At 44.6% G+C, this 17,334-nt stretch overlaps 1 protein-coding gene across 2 annotated transcripts in view; it reads left to right on the top strand.

The window, feature by feature from the left end:
• The window catches only part of JAK2 (Janus kinase 2), an 88,373-nt gene that overhangs the window by 61,998 nt on the left and 9,041 nt on the right, over positions 1-17,334 (top strand). For both annotated transcript variants that reach the window (XM_053371913.1, XM_053371914.1), the window contains 9 exons: positions 2,183-2,310; positions 3,976-4,110; positions 5,473-5,560; positions 6,706-6,833; positions 8,894-9,032; positions 9,965-10,116; positions 11,303-11,453; positions 13,341-13,477; positions 16,379-16,568. In XM_053371913.1, the coding sequence (XP_053227888.1) occupies positions 2,183-2,310; positions 3,976-4,110; positions 5,473-5,560; positions 6,706-6,833; positions 8,894-9,032; positions 9,965-10,116; positions 11,303-11,453; positions 13,341-13,477; positions 16,379-16,568 (1,248 nt within the window). The remainder of the gene's footprint in view (positions 1-2,182; positions 2,311-3,975; positions 4,111-5,472; positions 5,561-6,705; positions 6,834-8,893; positions 9,033-9,964; positions 10,117-11,302; positions 11,454-13,340; positions 13,478-16,378; positions 16,569-17,334) is intronic.

The following is a 17,334-nucleotide window of genomic DNA, read 5'->3' as shown; positions in this document are numbered from 1 at the left end:
CAGAGTCAAATTAATGGCAACCATTGGGCTAGAGTTCTATGAGGATTACAGAAGGAGAGGGGCGGGTCAGACTGTGCCTTGGCCAAAGGCCTGGTGGAACAGCTCTGTCTTGCAGGACCTGCGGAAAGATGTCAAGACCCGCAGGGCCCTAGTCTCTTGTGACAGAGCATTCCACCAGATCGGGGCCACGGCCGGAAAAACCCTGGCTCTGGTTGAGGCCAGCCTAACTTCCCTGTGCCCCAGGATCTCCAAGATATTTTTATTTAAGGTCCTCCATGGGATATACCAGGAGAGGAGGTCCCATAGGTACGAGGGTCCTAGGCCGTTTTGGGCTTTAAAGGTTAAAACCAGCACCTTAAACCTGATCCTGTACTCCACTGGGAGCCAGCACAGCTGGTTTAGCACCGGGTGAATGTGATCTCACAGCGAGGACCCCGTAAGGAGTCTCGCCACGGCATTCTGCACCCGCTGGAGTTTCTGGGTCAGTCTCAAGGGCAGCCCCATGTAGAGTGGGTTAGGTCAGGGCGAGACCTGGCCATGCCCTGTGCAACCATGGCTAATGCAGATGAGGCAGGATTGTTTAATAATATTTGGATTGGGTCAGTGAAAGGAACAATTAAAAAAAAAAGTTCGGTTTTGTGGCCAGAAGTGGAACAACAATACTGCTAGAATGGTATGAGGAAATAGGGTTGCAGTCTCCTGTACTATATCCCCCTGGTGGTGCAGCAGTAAAACTGCTGGCACATTGGCCAAGCTAAGCAGAGTCGCCTATGGGTTCCAGATTGGATGGGGGACCCCATGTTGAGATCCGTGCATAGATCTGTGCATTGCCAGGGAGTTGGACTACATCCTCAGGATCCCTTCCAACTCTGCAATTCTACTAGGTCAGCTTTGGACTTGTGTTTCTGCAACAACATTTCCCCATTGTCACGAACCCAATGCTACGCGACAAGCTGCTTTTTAAATCAAGGGTGTAAAATGTGATATAGAATGGATGTAGTAGGCAAAGGTTATTTCAGTGCTACGCTATTCCCAGTTTTGCACAGAGAGATTCTAAAACTGCTAATGATCTTGTTAGAGAGAAAGTGGAGCTCTTCTTATGTATTTATCCTACTGTTCCGGGTGATAGGCTTCTCTCCTTCCCCATTTTATTCTTACAACGACCCCGTGAAGTAGGTTAGATTGAAAGACTCAAGGCGACTTAAGAAGCTTCATGGCTGAATGAGGAATTCTGATTCTTCTCTTCCCCCTTCAAATGGCAAGTTTTCATTGTTGAAAAATGTGAAACAAAATAGTACTTTGCCAATAGTTCGGGCAGATGCAAGTAAACTAGTTAGCATTTGCCCCCTGGTCTTATTGATCGCATAATAATAATGATGATGATGATGATAATAATAATAATAATAATAATAATAATAATAATAATAATAATAATAATAAATTATACCCCACCCATCTGGTTGGGTTTCCCCAGCCACTCTGGGCAGCTTCCAACAGAATATTAAAATATTAAAATACAATAGTCTATTAAACATTAAAAGCTTCCCTAAACAGGGCTGCCTTCAGATGTCTTCTAAAACTCTGGTAGTTGTTGTTCTCTTTGACATCTGATGGGAGGGCATTCCACAGGGTGGGTGCCACTACTGAGAAGGCCCTCTGCCTCCCTGTAACTTGGCTTCTCGCAGCGAGGGAACCGCCAGAAGGCCCTCGGCGCTGGACCTCAGTGTCCAGGCAGAACTATGGGGTTGGAGACGCTCCTTCAGGTATACTGGACCGAGGCCGTTTAGGGATTTAAAGGTCAACACCAACGTGTGTGTGTGTGTGTGTGTGTGTGTAATGTTAATGATCCATTGCAGATGGAATTCTTACATATTTTCAGCTCAAAACTAAAGATATTATTTTACAGTGGCAACAATGTACATGTTCAGCTGCAAGTCAGCAAGACTTCAGTCTGAGAGACCAGGGTTCAAATCCTCACTCAGCCATGAAGCTCACCAGGTGACCTTTGACCAATCACTGTCTCTCAGCCTAACCTGCATCACCAGGTTGTTGTGAGGTCAAAAATGGGGAAGAGAAAACCATGAGCTCCCAGGAGGATGAGGTGGAATATAAATATAATAAATAAAATGAAATTAAGTCTGTCTGTTTGTGAACCAGGACTCTGTTAACCTTCTCCTTACAGATAAGTCCAACCTCCTTGTCTTCAGGAGCAACGGAATTTCTGACTTGCCCTCATCGCCCACCTTGCAGAGGCATAATAACGTTAACCAGATGGTCTTTCACAAAATCCGGAATGAGGACCTGATCTTTGTAAGTTCACGAGACGTATCTTCTCGCTTGTGTAATACTCTGATTCTCAGCACAGCCCTTTGAATTAAGTCCCATTAATTTAAAGGCACCAGAGTTGTTTCTCAGTGGTGTGTGTTACTGGAAATAATGTGCATATCGGTGGGAAATTGTATTTACAGAAAACTAGGTATTTATTGTGATAAGTGCATCTGGAAGTGGAAGTGTTCACTTGCAATTCATTTGCTGTGTGACTAAATTAATTGAAAATCAGCATGTGTGGTTTTTCTTTTTAATGTGGGTTCATACTTTTTTATTAAGATAAATGTGGAAGTTTAAACTGAGTGATGTCCTAATCATCATATTTCCTTTTCAGTAGCCCTTCCAGCCTTCCTACAGTCCGTTCTCAAGCAAATTAACCAATTTAGTTTTGTGGCTTTTAACTTAATAGAGTATTGCACTTCTGAAGCCTCTCCACCAATAATAGTGCATGCATCAGCCAGGAAGGGGAGAGACAGAGAGACAACCAGCATATATCAGAGAGATGTTTGTGTGGCAACTTCACCCTAGGCCACTTTCCTCTGAAATTCAAGTCCCCTTGAATTAAATGGAATTTACTACCCTATGTAGTAGTAGCAGCAGCAACAATTTTATTTCTTGGTGATATATTTTATTTCTTGGTGATACATCGATATTTGATATACTGTCCAAAACCAGTTTGATATTGTGATATCGGTTTCATAGTTTTTGACCTGGCAATATATCACACGAATCATGGTGTGTGTCTGTGTGGGCTGTGCAAAAATCGCAATGTGGGGAAAACCGCGAAGCCAGTCAAGGCTTCTCTCAATTCCTTCAGCCCCTGTTAATTCTGCCAGCTCAGCTCTCCCCTGCTTCATATAGGGCAGCAGCGTATCGCAAGAGCAGGCGCTGGCAAAAATCACAATGCGGGGAAAACCGTGAAGCCAGCCAGTGTTTCTACATAGCTCCATCCTTAATTTCAGACATTGTGATCTATTTGTATATCACATTTTTGGACTGGTGATATTTCACGATGTTGAAAATAAGGTATCTCCCAGTCCTGTTGTAAACCATAGCAAAGATTTAAAAGGACATTTGGAATTCAGCCACAAATCTGGCTGTTGATTTCCAGCTGCCAACGTAATTAGAGAAACTCGCAAATAACATAATTTCCCTTGTCTAACAGCAAAAGAACCTCCCTTGGTGTAACTCTCCCCCCGCCCCATGACTTCATGTAGGATCACTTGGGGCTCTCTCCCCAGGAGGGAAAATGAGAAGCCCCTAGCTTACCCTAGTCTCTCCACTCACCCTCAGAGAAGTCATTTTTTGCATTCCAGCAACACCGTTCAAGGTGGCTGCTTGCAGGGCAAATGGTAAATAGCTTCAAAGCAAGTTTGTGCAGTCAAATGGAAATAATTTCTCTGAACTGAGTTGTGCTTCCATTCGGGTGAACCCACAAGGATTGGTCTCAAAGCCTCTCTCGCGGAATATGCAATTAAATGAAGCATTTGATCTGTTCAGTTATGTTTTTACATTATGATTGTTTCCTTTCAGCTGAGACAGCTCCTGTATTAGTCTTGAAACTAGGTATGCTTTTGCTTAAAATCGGCATGAAGGGATTTTGCAGATGATTGACTCCCCCCCCTTATTTATTTGGGGTTTTTTTAGAACGAAAGCCTTGGCCAGGGCACCTTCACTAAAATTTTCAAAGGTGTGAGGAAAGAAGTGGGCGACTATGACAAGTTGTATCAGACTGAAGTGCTGCTCAAAGTCCTGGATAAAGTGCACAGGAATTATTCTGAGGTTTGTATTCATACTCCTTGGGTAATATGCTTAATAGTTCATATGCAGGGCTAGTTCAGCAGAGCAGGAATGCAGAGTTCAGCAAATATGGGATCTCAGCTTTAATTTTTAAGATGATGTTGATGAATTCAATTTATATACAGCCCTTTACCAGAAGATCCCAGGGCGGTGTACGGCATGAAAACACCTTGCAGAACATCCATGTTCCCTAGAGCAGCCTTTCTCAACCTGTGGGTCGCCAGATGTTGTTGAACTACAACTCCCATCACCCCTACCTACAAGGCCAGAGCTCAGGGATGATGGGAGTTGTAGTCCAACAACATCCGGGGACCCACAGGTTGAGAACCGCTGCCCTAGAGAAAGTCCGAGTGGGGTTTTTTTTTGGGGGGGTGCATTTGGCCGTCCTTTACACAGTGCCCAGATCCTTTTATCCACAGTCTGACCAGGCAGCATGACTCCACTTACTCTCCCTGCCCACAGACAAGAGTACAGTGATACCTCAGGTTAAGTACTTAATTCGTTCCGGAGGTCCGTACTTAACCTGAAACTGTTCTTGACCTGAAGCACCACTTTAGCTAATGGGGCCTCCTCCTGCTGCTGGAGCACGATTTCTGTTCTCATCCTGAAGCAAAGTTCTTAACCTGAAGCACTATTTCTGGGTTAGCGGAGTCTGTAACCTGAAGCGTATGTAACCTGAAGTGTATGTAACCTGAAGCGTATGTAACCAGAGATACCACTGTATTCAACACAAAAAATAGTGACAGTTTGTTGTTGACAAAGGACAGCTGGACATATAAAGGACCCCCTTACCTGCAGTAGCTTAGGGCCTCATCAAACCGAAATCCGGCCCTGTCTGGGATGATTGCTGTTTCACACAATCAGATGTTCATGGGGTAAACATGGGCATTTTCACAGCGTCTCTGTGTAACGTGAGGTCAAGCCTGCTCAATCTGATTGAATGATGTAGCCGATAGAAGTTCCCCGAGTTTAGCCTTTTGAAAATTAAATGCTTGCCAGTTACTCATCGGTTGGAGCTGTCATGCACTGTTACATGCATTGAAAACTAGCGCCATCATTACCCCCCGCTGTGGGCAGATGTAAGAGTCCTTGTATCCTCATGGGGGATTTTCCTACTGCCAGTAAATTGACATGATTCACTATTAAAGCAGTTAGGCGTTGTGAGAAACAATGATTAAAAACAGGCCTGCGGAGAACAACGGCACCATATTAATTACACCGTATCGTTGCGGAAGGTGGGGAGCTGAAGTTATGTGAAAGTGCAGGCGGTTTTTAATTAAGTTTTATTCCAAACAGTTCCCATTAGGGTTCGCTCTGCTAATTATTGTTCCCTATCTCTTGCAGTCTTTTTTCGAAGCAGCAAGCATGATGAGCCAACTATCCTACAAGCACTTGGTATTAAATTATGGAGTTTGTGTCTACGGAGAAGAAAGTGAGTAAAGCCAATTAACCGTTTTGTGTGCCCTAATTGGAGTTCTGTTATTACCTTCCTGTATGCAAATAGCTATTTCCGAACACATTTGCCTTCTTATCAGGTACATGTTGTCTGGCAAGGAACGACAAGTGTCGGTGCGAAACAATGAGAGATACAAATGCCCTAGGTTGATGTAATCAGTTTGTTCCAGGCTGTACAGTGGTACCTTGGTTCTCTAACTTAATCTGTCATGCCACTTAATCTGCCGCGCCACAGGGAAGACAAGCTTTCACAGCGATGGCACCTTGCGCCAGGGGCAGGGGGCAGCGACATTCATTGCCCAGTTAATTTCCGCCCCCCGCAATCAATCAGGACCCCCCCGGCGATCTACCTGGAGCACCCCATCGGTCTAACTGTACATCGCGGTCGACTGGTTGAACATGTCTGGTACAGTAATACCTCCACAAAGGTCCGCCTTGTCTAGCATCCGTTTCAGAGAACATCCACAGCAAACCCGGAAGTACCAGAATGGGTTACTTCTGGGTTTGCTGCTCGCGCATGCACAGAAGCGTAAACTGCCCTGCGCATGTGCGCAGAGCGCTGGCCTGTCGAGCATCCCTTTCGTCGAGCGTCCAGGGCTCCGAAATGTATCCCAGACTCAAAACAAGGTACCACTGTATAGATCTTTCCATTAAAAAAACAACAACCCAAAACTTAATAAACCAAACAGTTGTTGAAAAGAAATTATAGAAACTATAGCTAGTACGCATTTAATACATTGACAGTATGTAATTAAAAGTTTTACATCAGAATCTTACCTTTCACTTCATGGTGTTGCTATTTCGTGGTTGCATTCTCTGTATATCTGAACAAAGTTGTGTTGACGTTTAAATGATTTGTGATTGGGGTGTAAACTAGAAAACATTTCTACAATCTCTGAGTCCCAAGAATGGCTTAGCATTAATTTTGCTGAGGAAACAAAGAGTCTCAGTTCCATAATTTGCAGCACGCACCAGTCTGCAGGGATGAAACAGATGTTTTCAAATGTGGCTGGAAGGAATTGTGGCTAGAAAGCAAGGCTGGCTTAAAATTCCGTTTTTATTATTATTATTATTATTATTATTATTATTATTATTATTATTTGCATCTGTGTTTCAAATTAGATATTCTGGTACAGGAATATGTGAAATTTGGGTCATTGGATACTTATTTGAAGAAGAATAAAAATTCTATAAACATCTTGTGGAAGCTGGAAGTTGCAAAGCAGCTGGCAATGGCAATGCATTTTTTCGTAAGTATTTTATATTTCCCCCTAGCAAAATGCCGAAGGTCAGGGATTCGCTCCCCCTACCCCTAGTGGATATTGGTGAAGATTTTTTAGACATATTCATTGGTGTTTCTCTTTGTAGGATCCAGACAGCTTGCACACACGTCTTGTTTTCACGCTCACTCCTTTAAAAATCTGGTGTCTTACGTGTGATAAGACTATGATCTGAGTTGTGCTGTTAAACAAATGCAGGAAACTTTTGCTTTATCTGTGGGGGGTGTTAACGGAAAAATCCGAGGGCTCCCTTGGACAAAAAACAAAGACACCAACCAGGATAACTTGGAGCAAAACAGCAGCCTGTAGGCTTGGCCTTTATTGATCTGTTGCAACAGGGTGCTCCCGTCACCTGCAGGAGAGAGGAGGGACCCAGAAAAATGGTGTGCAAGGCCTTATAAAGACTTTTGAAATTGCCACCCTGTAGATCAAGACCACCCCCAGAAACATCATACATACATCACAGAAGGGCTGTAACCTAAGACCACCCCTCAAATACATCACACCTACATCACAGAAAAGGCGGTCTAAAACAGAAATTTGAATATTGTTTTTCTCCTGTCCTTGTTTATCTCCTGTCTGGCAGGTTACTTGATTGGATTGCCTGGGGAGCCTGGCCATTCTTTTGTAGTGATAAATACTTACCGTATTTTTCGCCCCATAGGACGCACCGGCCCATAGGACGCACCAAGTTTTTTGGGGGGGAAATAAAGAAAAAAAAATTTATTTCCCCCCCAGGCGCTTGGGGGGCTGGCTGTCCCCGGAGCTTGCAGGGCAGGCAGCGGGGAGAAGCGCTCTTTTCCCCACCGCCCGCCTGCAGAATAGGTCCGGGGACAGCGGGAAGACGCGCTGCACCTCCCAGCTGTCCCCAGAGCTTGCGGGGCAGGCAGCAGGGAGAAGTACTCTTCTCCCCGCCGCCCGCCTGCAGAACAGGTCCGGGGACAGCGGGAAGACGCGCTGCACCTCCCAGCTGTCCCCGGAGCTTGCGGGGCAGGCAGCGGGGAGAAGCGCTCTTCTCACCGCCGCCCGCCTGCAGACCAGGTCCGGGGACAGCGGGAAGACGCGCTGCACCTCCCAGCTGCCCCCGGAGCTTGCGGGGCTGGCGGCGGGGAGAAGCACGCGTCTCCCCGCCGTCAGCCTCCAAACCACATCGGGAGACAGCGGGATGGCGGCGTTCCGCCTCCCCGCTGTCCCCCGACCTTGTGGGGCTGGCGCTGCGGCTCTCCTGAAGCCTGGAGAGCGAGAGGGGTCGGTGCACACCGACCCCTCTCGCTCTCCAGGCTTCAGCGAAAGCCTGCATTCGCCCCATAGGACGCACACACATTTCCCCTTCATTTTTGGAGGGGGAAAAGTGCGTCCTATAGGGCGAAAAATACGGTAATTCCTGGGCCATGTCACAGGCTCACACCCTATTCAAACACAGACATACCCTAAAGACAGGATTTGTGAAGGAAAAGACAATGGGGAGGCTTTTCCACTTTGACCTTGCAGAGAAAACATTTGCTCAGTTTAGGAATCAAAATGGTTCCAGGTTGGCCTTCCTGTGCTGATGTATGTATGTGCTTGGTTGGTACACTTATGAACATTACCATATATCTAAGACCATAAAATTCCTATCACAGGGGAAAGCAGGAGTAAAGCAGACTTGTGTAAGCAATAGTCTTTCCCCAGAAACAACGACTGGATAAAGCCTGTAATTAGTTTTTGGTAATCTCCTGCTCTTCTTTCTCTTCTGGGAAACAGAGAGTAAGTGTGGAGCTTTTCCCAAATAGATTAGGGCCTCTGTGGTGAAGTTTGCCATGCTCCTCTTCACTGCATTTAATGAGGTGCTGGACTGCTGCCACTAAATTCAAGCCAGGCACTGTACTGTGTAAATTAGCCATTTAAAGCTGCGTCTCAGTTCCTTCTTATGTTCATTTCTCGAAGTGTTTGCTTATGTAAAAATGTGTCAGCTTGAAATGCAGTTAGGAAGTTGGCGGTTGATCTGTGCCCAGGAGGAAAAATAAGCAATGCTTGTTTGCCTTTATCAGGAAGATAAAAACCTTGTTCATGGGAACGTATGTGCAAAAAACATCTTGCTTATCAGAGAAGAAGATAGAAAATCCGGGAACCTTCCTTTTATCAAGCTCAGCGATCCTGGTATCAGCATTACAGTTTTGCCAAAAGACAGTAAGTCTCTGACTCATCTGTTTCAGCAGTTCACCTGCTACCTTGAAAATGTCATTGAGTGATTATCTCCTCCTCTCATTGCACTTAAAATTCATTTTGTTGAGTACTGCTGTTCTTGTTTGGGAAGCCATGAACCTCCCACAAGCATGGGGTGTGCTTTTGTTTTTTTCTGTTGCCGGCATCATTTTGCTACTTAAAACTATTTCCATGCCAGCGAGCGTGCCTATTGTGCAAAATGAGCAATGCATATTCCATTGAAACTGGTATGAAAATACTGCTGGAAACGGAAAACCCAGCAGAATAGACCCATCAGTTTCAGTTCTTAAAGAGTTGTAGCCAATGTTAGTCTTTCACCCACTGAGAATCCCCCTTCAACACTCTGAAAAAGGTAAATCTGGTTCAGGAGTAGCCAGTGCAATGTATTTTATATGATGCTGAGCTCCAGCTCCCAGTAGACCCAGCCAGCAGGATGAGTCCACCTGGAAGACACCAAACAAACTGCCCCTGATCCATTTGTTGGATTTAAAGCATTTTTGCCTCGCCTGAAGAGTAACGTGAGATACCCTTTCTCTATTTCCTTACAAATTGAATTCCTTGGGATTAGGATTTTTATCTGAAGGAACCAAGAGAATCAAAACCTCTCTCTGTGTTTACACGCTTTAGCTCATTCCTCTTATGCTTAAGTCTACATGTGAGAATTTCTAAAATATTTCTTAAAGGCCGCAGACATGGAGCTTCAAATTTGTTTGCTTGTTTGTTTCATTTACGAGCCCTAAAGATATTTATAGACCACATTTGCACCAGAGGTCCTCAGAGATTACCTAATACAGTTGAGCAGCAATTAAAACATCCTACCAAAAAAAGTAAATAAATCAAATGCTTTCTGATTCATCCTAGTAACAAATTGCCTTGTTTTTTTCACGATTGCCTAGTTCTCCTTGAGAGAATACCATGGGTTCCACCTGAATGTATCGAAAATCCAAAACAGCTGAGTTTGGCAACGGACAAGTGGAGTTTTGGAACCACACTGTGGGAAATCTGCAGCGGAGGAGACAAACCTCTTAGTTTGCTGGATTCTCAAAGAGTAAGTACCATGTGAAGTTGAACATCTTTGTCTTGGTGAACATACTGTGCAGCGATGGGCATAAGCCACGGTTAAAGTATTTGGATGCAGCTTCCGCATGTGATTCTGCCTCTCATCGGGTTTAACGTTTAGGAAATATTCATAGCTATCAACTTACAGATTTGAAAATAAGAGACCAGCAGCCTCAAAAATAAGGGATCAGCAGCCAAAATAAGGGATTTTCTGGGCACAGGTATGTTCAACTTCTGAGCCTCTCTGAGCCAAAGGCAGAAAGCCCAGCCAGCAGCCAAACGAAGCCTCAAGGAAAACCACCGTCACCTCTCCGCTGGGAAGCGCTGAGCAAAGGCGAGTCCCCAGGCAATGCTGAAGGGAAGCCGATTTGATCAGCACAAGACATGCAAGCTCCACCCCCCAGCCGTTCTTAGACTCCTTATTGGGTGAGCAATGCAGCCAAGCAAGACAGTTGGAGCCTCCTTCCTCCCTGGCCGGTAGGCAGGGAGGGAGGGAGAGGAGCTGCTTCCTTTGAAACCTGGGAAATTTAAGGAACATCATCAATAAGGGACAGCAGCGGGACACGGCGCTGGGATAAGGGACTGTCCCGCCAAATAAGGGACGCTTGACAGCTATGGAAATACTTCTTAGCCTGCTAGGCAGGTTTATTTAAACTATAGGGGAAATTGTAAGCAATAGTCTTTCCCCAGAAGCAACGATTGGATAAAGCCTGTAATTAGTTTTTGGCAATCTCCTCCTGCTCCTCTTTCTCTTCTGGGAAACAGAGAGTAAGTGTGGAGTTTGTCCCAAATAGATTGGGGCCTCTATGGTGAAATCTGTCATGCTCCCACTTTCCTGACATTTCCTCGGTGGCGATTCAGACATGCTGGGATTTAAAGTCATGTGGCACAAAGGCTATGCATCATGTGGCAGGTGCAACATGTCCCCTGATAGTGAAACCCTGTATTTTATTGTATGGTTTGAAAACCAGCATGTGGGCACGATTTGTGTGTACGAGGGAACCTCTCCATCTCTTAAACCGAAGTTGTTTGTGTCGGAGACAAAGAAGTGTTGTATTTGATGTTTGCTTGGACATGTAAAAGAATCTCCTTTGCTGTTGAAAGTACCTCTTTTCTTCCCCCCCAAAAAAGCTACTCAGAATTGTCCTAAATCACCGTCATTTCTTGAATTCTAGAAATTACAGTTTTATGAGGATAGGCATCAACTTCCTGCTCCTAATTGGACAGAACTAGCAAACCTTATAAACAACTGCATGGATTATGAGCCAGACTTCAGACCCTCTTTTAGAGCGGTTATACGTGACCTTAACAGTTTGTTCGCTCCAGGTATGTTAATGGAGAAGAGGTAACTAAATTTTGGTGGGAGGCACAATATGTTTTCTGATCTGCAGTTAGAGTAGAATCTACTGCATAGGCCGGTGATGGCCAAACTTGGCCCTCCAGCTGTTTTGGGACTACAGTTCCCATCATCCCTGACCACTGGTTAGCTAGGGATGATGGGAGTTGTAGTCCCAAAACAGCTGGAGGGCCAAGTTTGGCCATCACTGGCATAGGCAAACTGTTGCAGGGGAGAAAGATGTTGTTCTGAATGTGTTCATAAGACCTGGTGTGGCCTAGTGGCTAAGAGCCTGAGCTATGGATCGAGAAATGATGATGATGATGATAATAATAATAATAATAATAATAATAATAATAATAATAATAATAATACAGTAATAATATTTATTTATTTATACATACATACATACATACATACCCCGTCCACTCTGGGCGGTTCCCAACAGAATATTAAAAACACGATAAAACATCAAACATTAAAAACTTCCCTAAACAGGGTTGCCTTCAAATGTCTTCTAAAAGTCAGACAGTTGTTTATTTCCTTGGCATCTGGTGGGAGTGCATTCCACAGGGCAGGCGCCACCACCAAGAAGGCCCTCTGCCTGGTTCCCTATAACCTCACTTCTTGCAGTGAGGGATCCACCAGAAGGACCTCGGAGCTGGACCTCAGTGTCCGGGCAGAACAATAGATCGAGAAATCCCTACTTCAGCTCCTTAATCTGTCACGAGCCCTGTCAAGCAAGTCACTGCTTTTGTAGCTTCAGCGCCCATCTGCAATATGGGAATATCAACACTGGGCTCACTTTATAGAGTTGTAATGTATTATTTATCTGAAACACTTTACTTCATGGATAAATCTCTCTTAATCTTGCCGTACAGCAAGTGAAGCCTATTAATAAATATTATCCAATTTAACCCAATATTTTAAACTTGTGTGTGTTGGGGAAGGGAAAATGCAAGGCTGTAGATCCATAGTACTTAAAAAAATAATAATTAAAAGTTGTGTTAAACCAAGCAGGGCCATTTTGCACATTACACAAATTTGATTTTTTTCAGCTTGAACATCCCCACCTCTGATGTTGTATGACATCAGAGGCTTGGGAAAGGTGAGCATGGTTGACCAAATATTGGATGGGCCAATTTCTGGCTTAGTGGGGTTAATTAGACCTGTAGGCAGGAGATTCCACACCACTGCTATGTCTGTCTGCAGATATATTTGAGTTGCACACATAACTTTTCTTCTTGTATCAAAATTCGTTTGCGCTTGTAGAGTTAATGAGCAAATGAACCATGTGTGGGAAGTTTTGAAATGCACTAGGGATTAGGCTACTTCTATTATCTTCCCATGGGATGCGGGAGGCGCTGTGGTCTAAACCACTGAGTCTCTTGGGCTTGCTGATCAGAAGGTCAGCGGTTTGAATCCCCGTAACAGGGTGAGCTCCCGCTGCTTGGTCCCAGCTCCTGCCAACCTAGCAGTTCGAAAGCACATCAAAGTGCAAGTAGATAAATAGGTACCACTCCGGCGGGAAGGTAAACGGCGTTTCCATGCGCTGCTCTGGTTTTACCAGAAGTGGCTTAGTCATGCTGGCCACATGGCCCAGAAGCTGTCTGCGGACAAACGCCAGCTCCCTCGGCCTCTAGAGCAAAATGAGTGTGCAACCCCAGAGTTGTCCGGTCGGGGTACCTTTACCTTTACTATTATCTTCCCACGCAGGACAGTATTTTATGATTGAAAATTAAGATAGCATGTTTATATTTTCTAGGGCTGCACAAGTTAATTTGTCTGCTGATGATGATCTGTTTCTGTTCAGATGCCGTAGGGGAGCCTAGCTGAACATAATATTTTCTTTTGTGTGTGTGTGTGTTTTCTTCAAGATTACGAACTATTGAAAGAAAGTGATATGTTACCAAATATGAGAATTGGAGCTCTTGGGTTTTCCGGCGCTTTCGAAGCCAGGGACCCGACTTATTTTGAAGAGCGGCACCTGAAATTTTTGCAACAACTTGGCAAGGTAAGAAGATGGGGTGTCTTATTGCAAGGATATGTGATACCATTAGAAACAAATAAGATATAGAGTAGAAAACCATGGCTAATTTGAAATAATTCGCATACTTTGCATAGTATTTTTGGAAGTGCTTATTTTAACAGAGGGACGTGGGTGGCGCTGTGGGTTAAACCACAGAGCCTAGGACTTGCCGATCAGAAGGTCGGTGGTTCGAATCCCCGCAACGGGGTGAGCTCCCGTTGCTCGGTCCCTGCTCCTGCCAACCTAGAAGTTCGAAAGCATGAAGTGCAAGTAGATAAATAGGTACGGCTCTGGTGGGAAGGTAAACGGCATTTCCGTGCGCTGCTCTGGTCTGCCAGATATGGCTTAGTCAGGCTGGCCACATGACCCGGAAGCTGTACGCCGGTTCCCTCAGCTAATAAAGTGAGATGAGCGCCGCAACCCCAGAGTCGGTCACAACTGGACCTAATGATCAGGGCTCCCTTTACCCTTTACCTATTTTAACAGAAGCAGAGACTGCCCTTTAATATGTATTTTTTTTGGAGTGGTTTCAGCTTTTTGAAAGAGCAACTTTTTTTGTTCTGCTCCCTATCTGTGCAGCTTTTTGGGGGAGGACGAGAGTTCAGAAATATCCTACTCTATTCTACTTCTAAGGCTGGATCTACACATGGGGGGGGCTCTAAATAAGTCAGAAATTAGATTGTTATAACAAAAGAAAAAGAACCCCACAGAAAATCGCATATAAAAATTTCCTTCTCTCTGGTGCCATCTGGTGTTGCATGTTTATAACGCATTCAAAACACTGTTTTTTGACTAATGTAGCTGAGTCCTAACAGCAGTATGGAACTGCTACCTCCATCCCAAGATATTTGCCTCCCTTTTATCAGAAGGCTTGCATTCTTCTTTAAGACGAAGAATGACAAGATATGGTTGCAGCCTCTGTTGTGCACACCATACCTCCTTTGTCCCTAAATTTTAATCTTTCCTCTTAACTTTAAACCAGCTCTTTTTTTGGTTTACCTTCAGGTTTTCTCCCTTGAACCCCTTCCTATTTCCCCCTCCTTTTGCTGCTTCCCTCTTTGTCACCTTTCTGCCTTTGCGAGCCAGTGTGGTGTAGTGGTTAAGAGCTGTAGACTTGTAATCAGGTGAACCGGGTTCGCGTCTCCGCTCCTCCACATGCAGCTGCTGGGTGACCTTGGGCTAGTCACACTTCTCTGAAGTCTCTCAGCCTCACTCACCTCACAGAGTGTTTGTTGTGGGGGAGGAAGGGAAAGGAGATTGTTAGCCGCTTTGAGACTCCTGAAGGGGAGTGAAAGGCGGGATATCAAATCCAAACTCTTCTTTGCAGAAAATCACTGGATGTGAAGAGAGCAGGGAATTTAGGGGCTTCCTTTGTGTTCAACCTGCCTCCTTTATCCCTGAGCCTTTTGGGTGTGTGTTGTTGCTTGTACATCATATCTTCAGATCTGTTTACTTCACAGCCCTGAGCGGTCAAAACATAACCCAAGTGCAGGAATATTTTTCCTTTGGCTCATGCAGCTTTCGGATGCTTTTAGGTCTTGGCAGTGCCTGTTCCTTGCCTGTCCCTCTTCTTAAATGTGCAATTCTGCTTCCCTTTATTTAAATATATATTCAGGCTGCCCCTGAAGTCATGTGGGTGAAGTTTACTTGTCCTCCGTCATCTTCAGGAGATGTTGTTGTTGAACTGTTTTTGTGCAGTCTTTTTTTAAATATTATTCTTTATTGATTAAAAATTTACACATCTTTACAAACATTATATGCTATCTCTTTACATATGAAGAAAAAGAAAATTAGGTAGAAAATAGAAAATTTATAAAGGAATAAAAAAGAGGAAAAGAAAGGGGAAGGAATAACAACAAAGATACGAAATAAAAAAACAAAAGACAAGACAACATTATTTACACAATAAAAGTGTTCATCGACACAATCCTCCTCATCCTTCTCATTATACTGTAATATAAACATTCTTTTTTAACACAGATTTGTATTGTATAATATCATTTCTTTTCTGCTTTGTATATATTCCTCTAATCATTTTCTTTACCAATATTTCTGCTAATATGGAAATATTTGTACAATAAAATTTTACATCGTTCTGAAATATTTAAGAACTATGTTTTTGTGCTCTTAAATTTAAGAACTATGTTTTTGTGCGGGGGACGCAGGTGGCGCTGTGGGTAAAAGCCTCAGCGCCTAGGGCTTGCCGATCGAAAGGTCGGCGGTTCGAATCCCCGCGGCGGGGTGCGCTCCCGTTGTTCGGTCCCAGCGCCTGCCAACCTAGCAGTTCGAAAGCACCCCTGGGTGCAAGTAGATAAATAGGGACCGCTTACTAGCGGGAAGGTAAACGGCATTTCCGTGTGCGGCTCTGGCTCGCCAGATGCAGCTTGTCACGCTGGCCACGTGACCCGGAAGTGTCTGCGGACAGCGCTGGCCGCCGGCCTCTTGAGTGAGATGGGCGCACAACCCTAGAGTCTGTCAAGACTGGCCCGTACGGGCAGGGGTACCTTTACCTTATGTTTTTGTGCACTCTTAATAATCTTAGACTTGGAGTGTTACGAAAGTCCCAAGTTGGTGGCAGAAACAGAACATTTATTGAGTCATTAGTGGGATCCCATTCCTGGCTGTGTCACCAGCTAGATCGCTCATTATGCAGGCATGCATTGTGCTGTGTGGCACTGGGGAAACAACCCCTCGTATTTTATTTCATTATTTCTAGGATTTTGTCACCCATCAAGTCCCAGGGCAGGTTACAACCATAGGATGAGTTGGGTGGGTCCTAAAAATAAATATATCAGCTGTCAAAACAATAGTGCAGGGTTCCTCCCCTGCCCCGCCCTCCCCCCCGGGCTTGATATTTATAAATGTTTCTATTCATATTCTTTGCAGGGGAATTTTGGCAGTGTGGAGATGTGCCGGTATGACCCACTACAGGACAACACAGGGGAAGTGGTGGCTGTTAAAAAGCTGCAGCACAGCACGGAGGAACACCTGCGAGACTTTGAAAGAGAAATCGAAATTCTTAAATCTCTGCAACATGACAACATTGTGAAGTACAAAGGCGTGTGCTACAGTGCTGGTACATGCGCTTTCTAATGTTATTTGTTAAGCAAAAAGCTAGCAATCCCTTGAACAACTTATCAGATGTTCCCCATTAGCATGAATCAGTGCGTACAGATGTCCGAAGTCGCTCTTTAAATTAGAGTGTGACCTTTCCTGTTCACGTTTTAAACAGCAACCACAATCACACTGTCAAGAGTCTCTGCAATTATTAGCATATACTTGAAACAATTTCCAAAACATCAACTAAACGAGATGTTGTTTCAGTAAATGTCATTGCATCCTTCTTCGTTTAAGGCTTAGCTTTTAATCCAGCATTTGTCTGTTAGTGTGCTGTGCACTACAGCAACAGCTCCCTTCCTGAGCTGCATTTCCCTGCATGGTTTTAACAGTCAAAATCCCTCTTCACAGGGAATTCTGGAAATCGTAGCTCTGTGAAGGGGAATAGGGGCCTCCTAAGAACTTGCATCCTTAACGAGATACAGCTCCCAGAATCCTTTGGGAGAAGCCATGATGGTTTAAAGTCATATCATAGGGCTTTAAATATCTGATGGGAATGTGGCCAGACACACTGTACTGACACAATAGTGGTCACATCTCATGGGGGGGGGGGCACAGGGGTAGTTGCCCCGGTCGCAAAATTGTTAGGGGCACAAAATTGTAACACTGGGTGCTGCTTCAATACAGCTGTGTGCTCCCGTTGGCTGGGCTCCGTTGAAAACATGTTATCAGTGCGAACCAGGAAGTGACCTCTCCAAACAATGGAACAACTCTTCTTCTTTTTT

This window comes from Podarcis raffonei, chromosome 17, assembly GCF_027172205.1.
Source record: "Podarcis raffonei isolate rPodRaf1 chromosome 17, rPodRaf1.pri, whole genome shotgun sequence".
Lineage (NCBI taxonomy): Eukaryota > Metazoa > Chordata > Lepidosauria > Squamata > Lacertidae > Podarcis > Podarcis raffonei.
The sequence above is the reverse complement of the archived record's forward strand: the minus strand, read 5'-3'. Positions and strand labels throughout refer to the sequence as shown.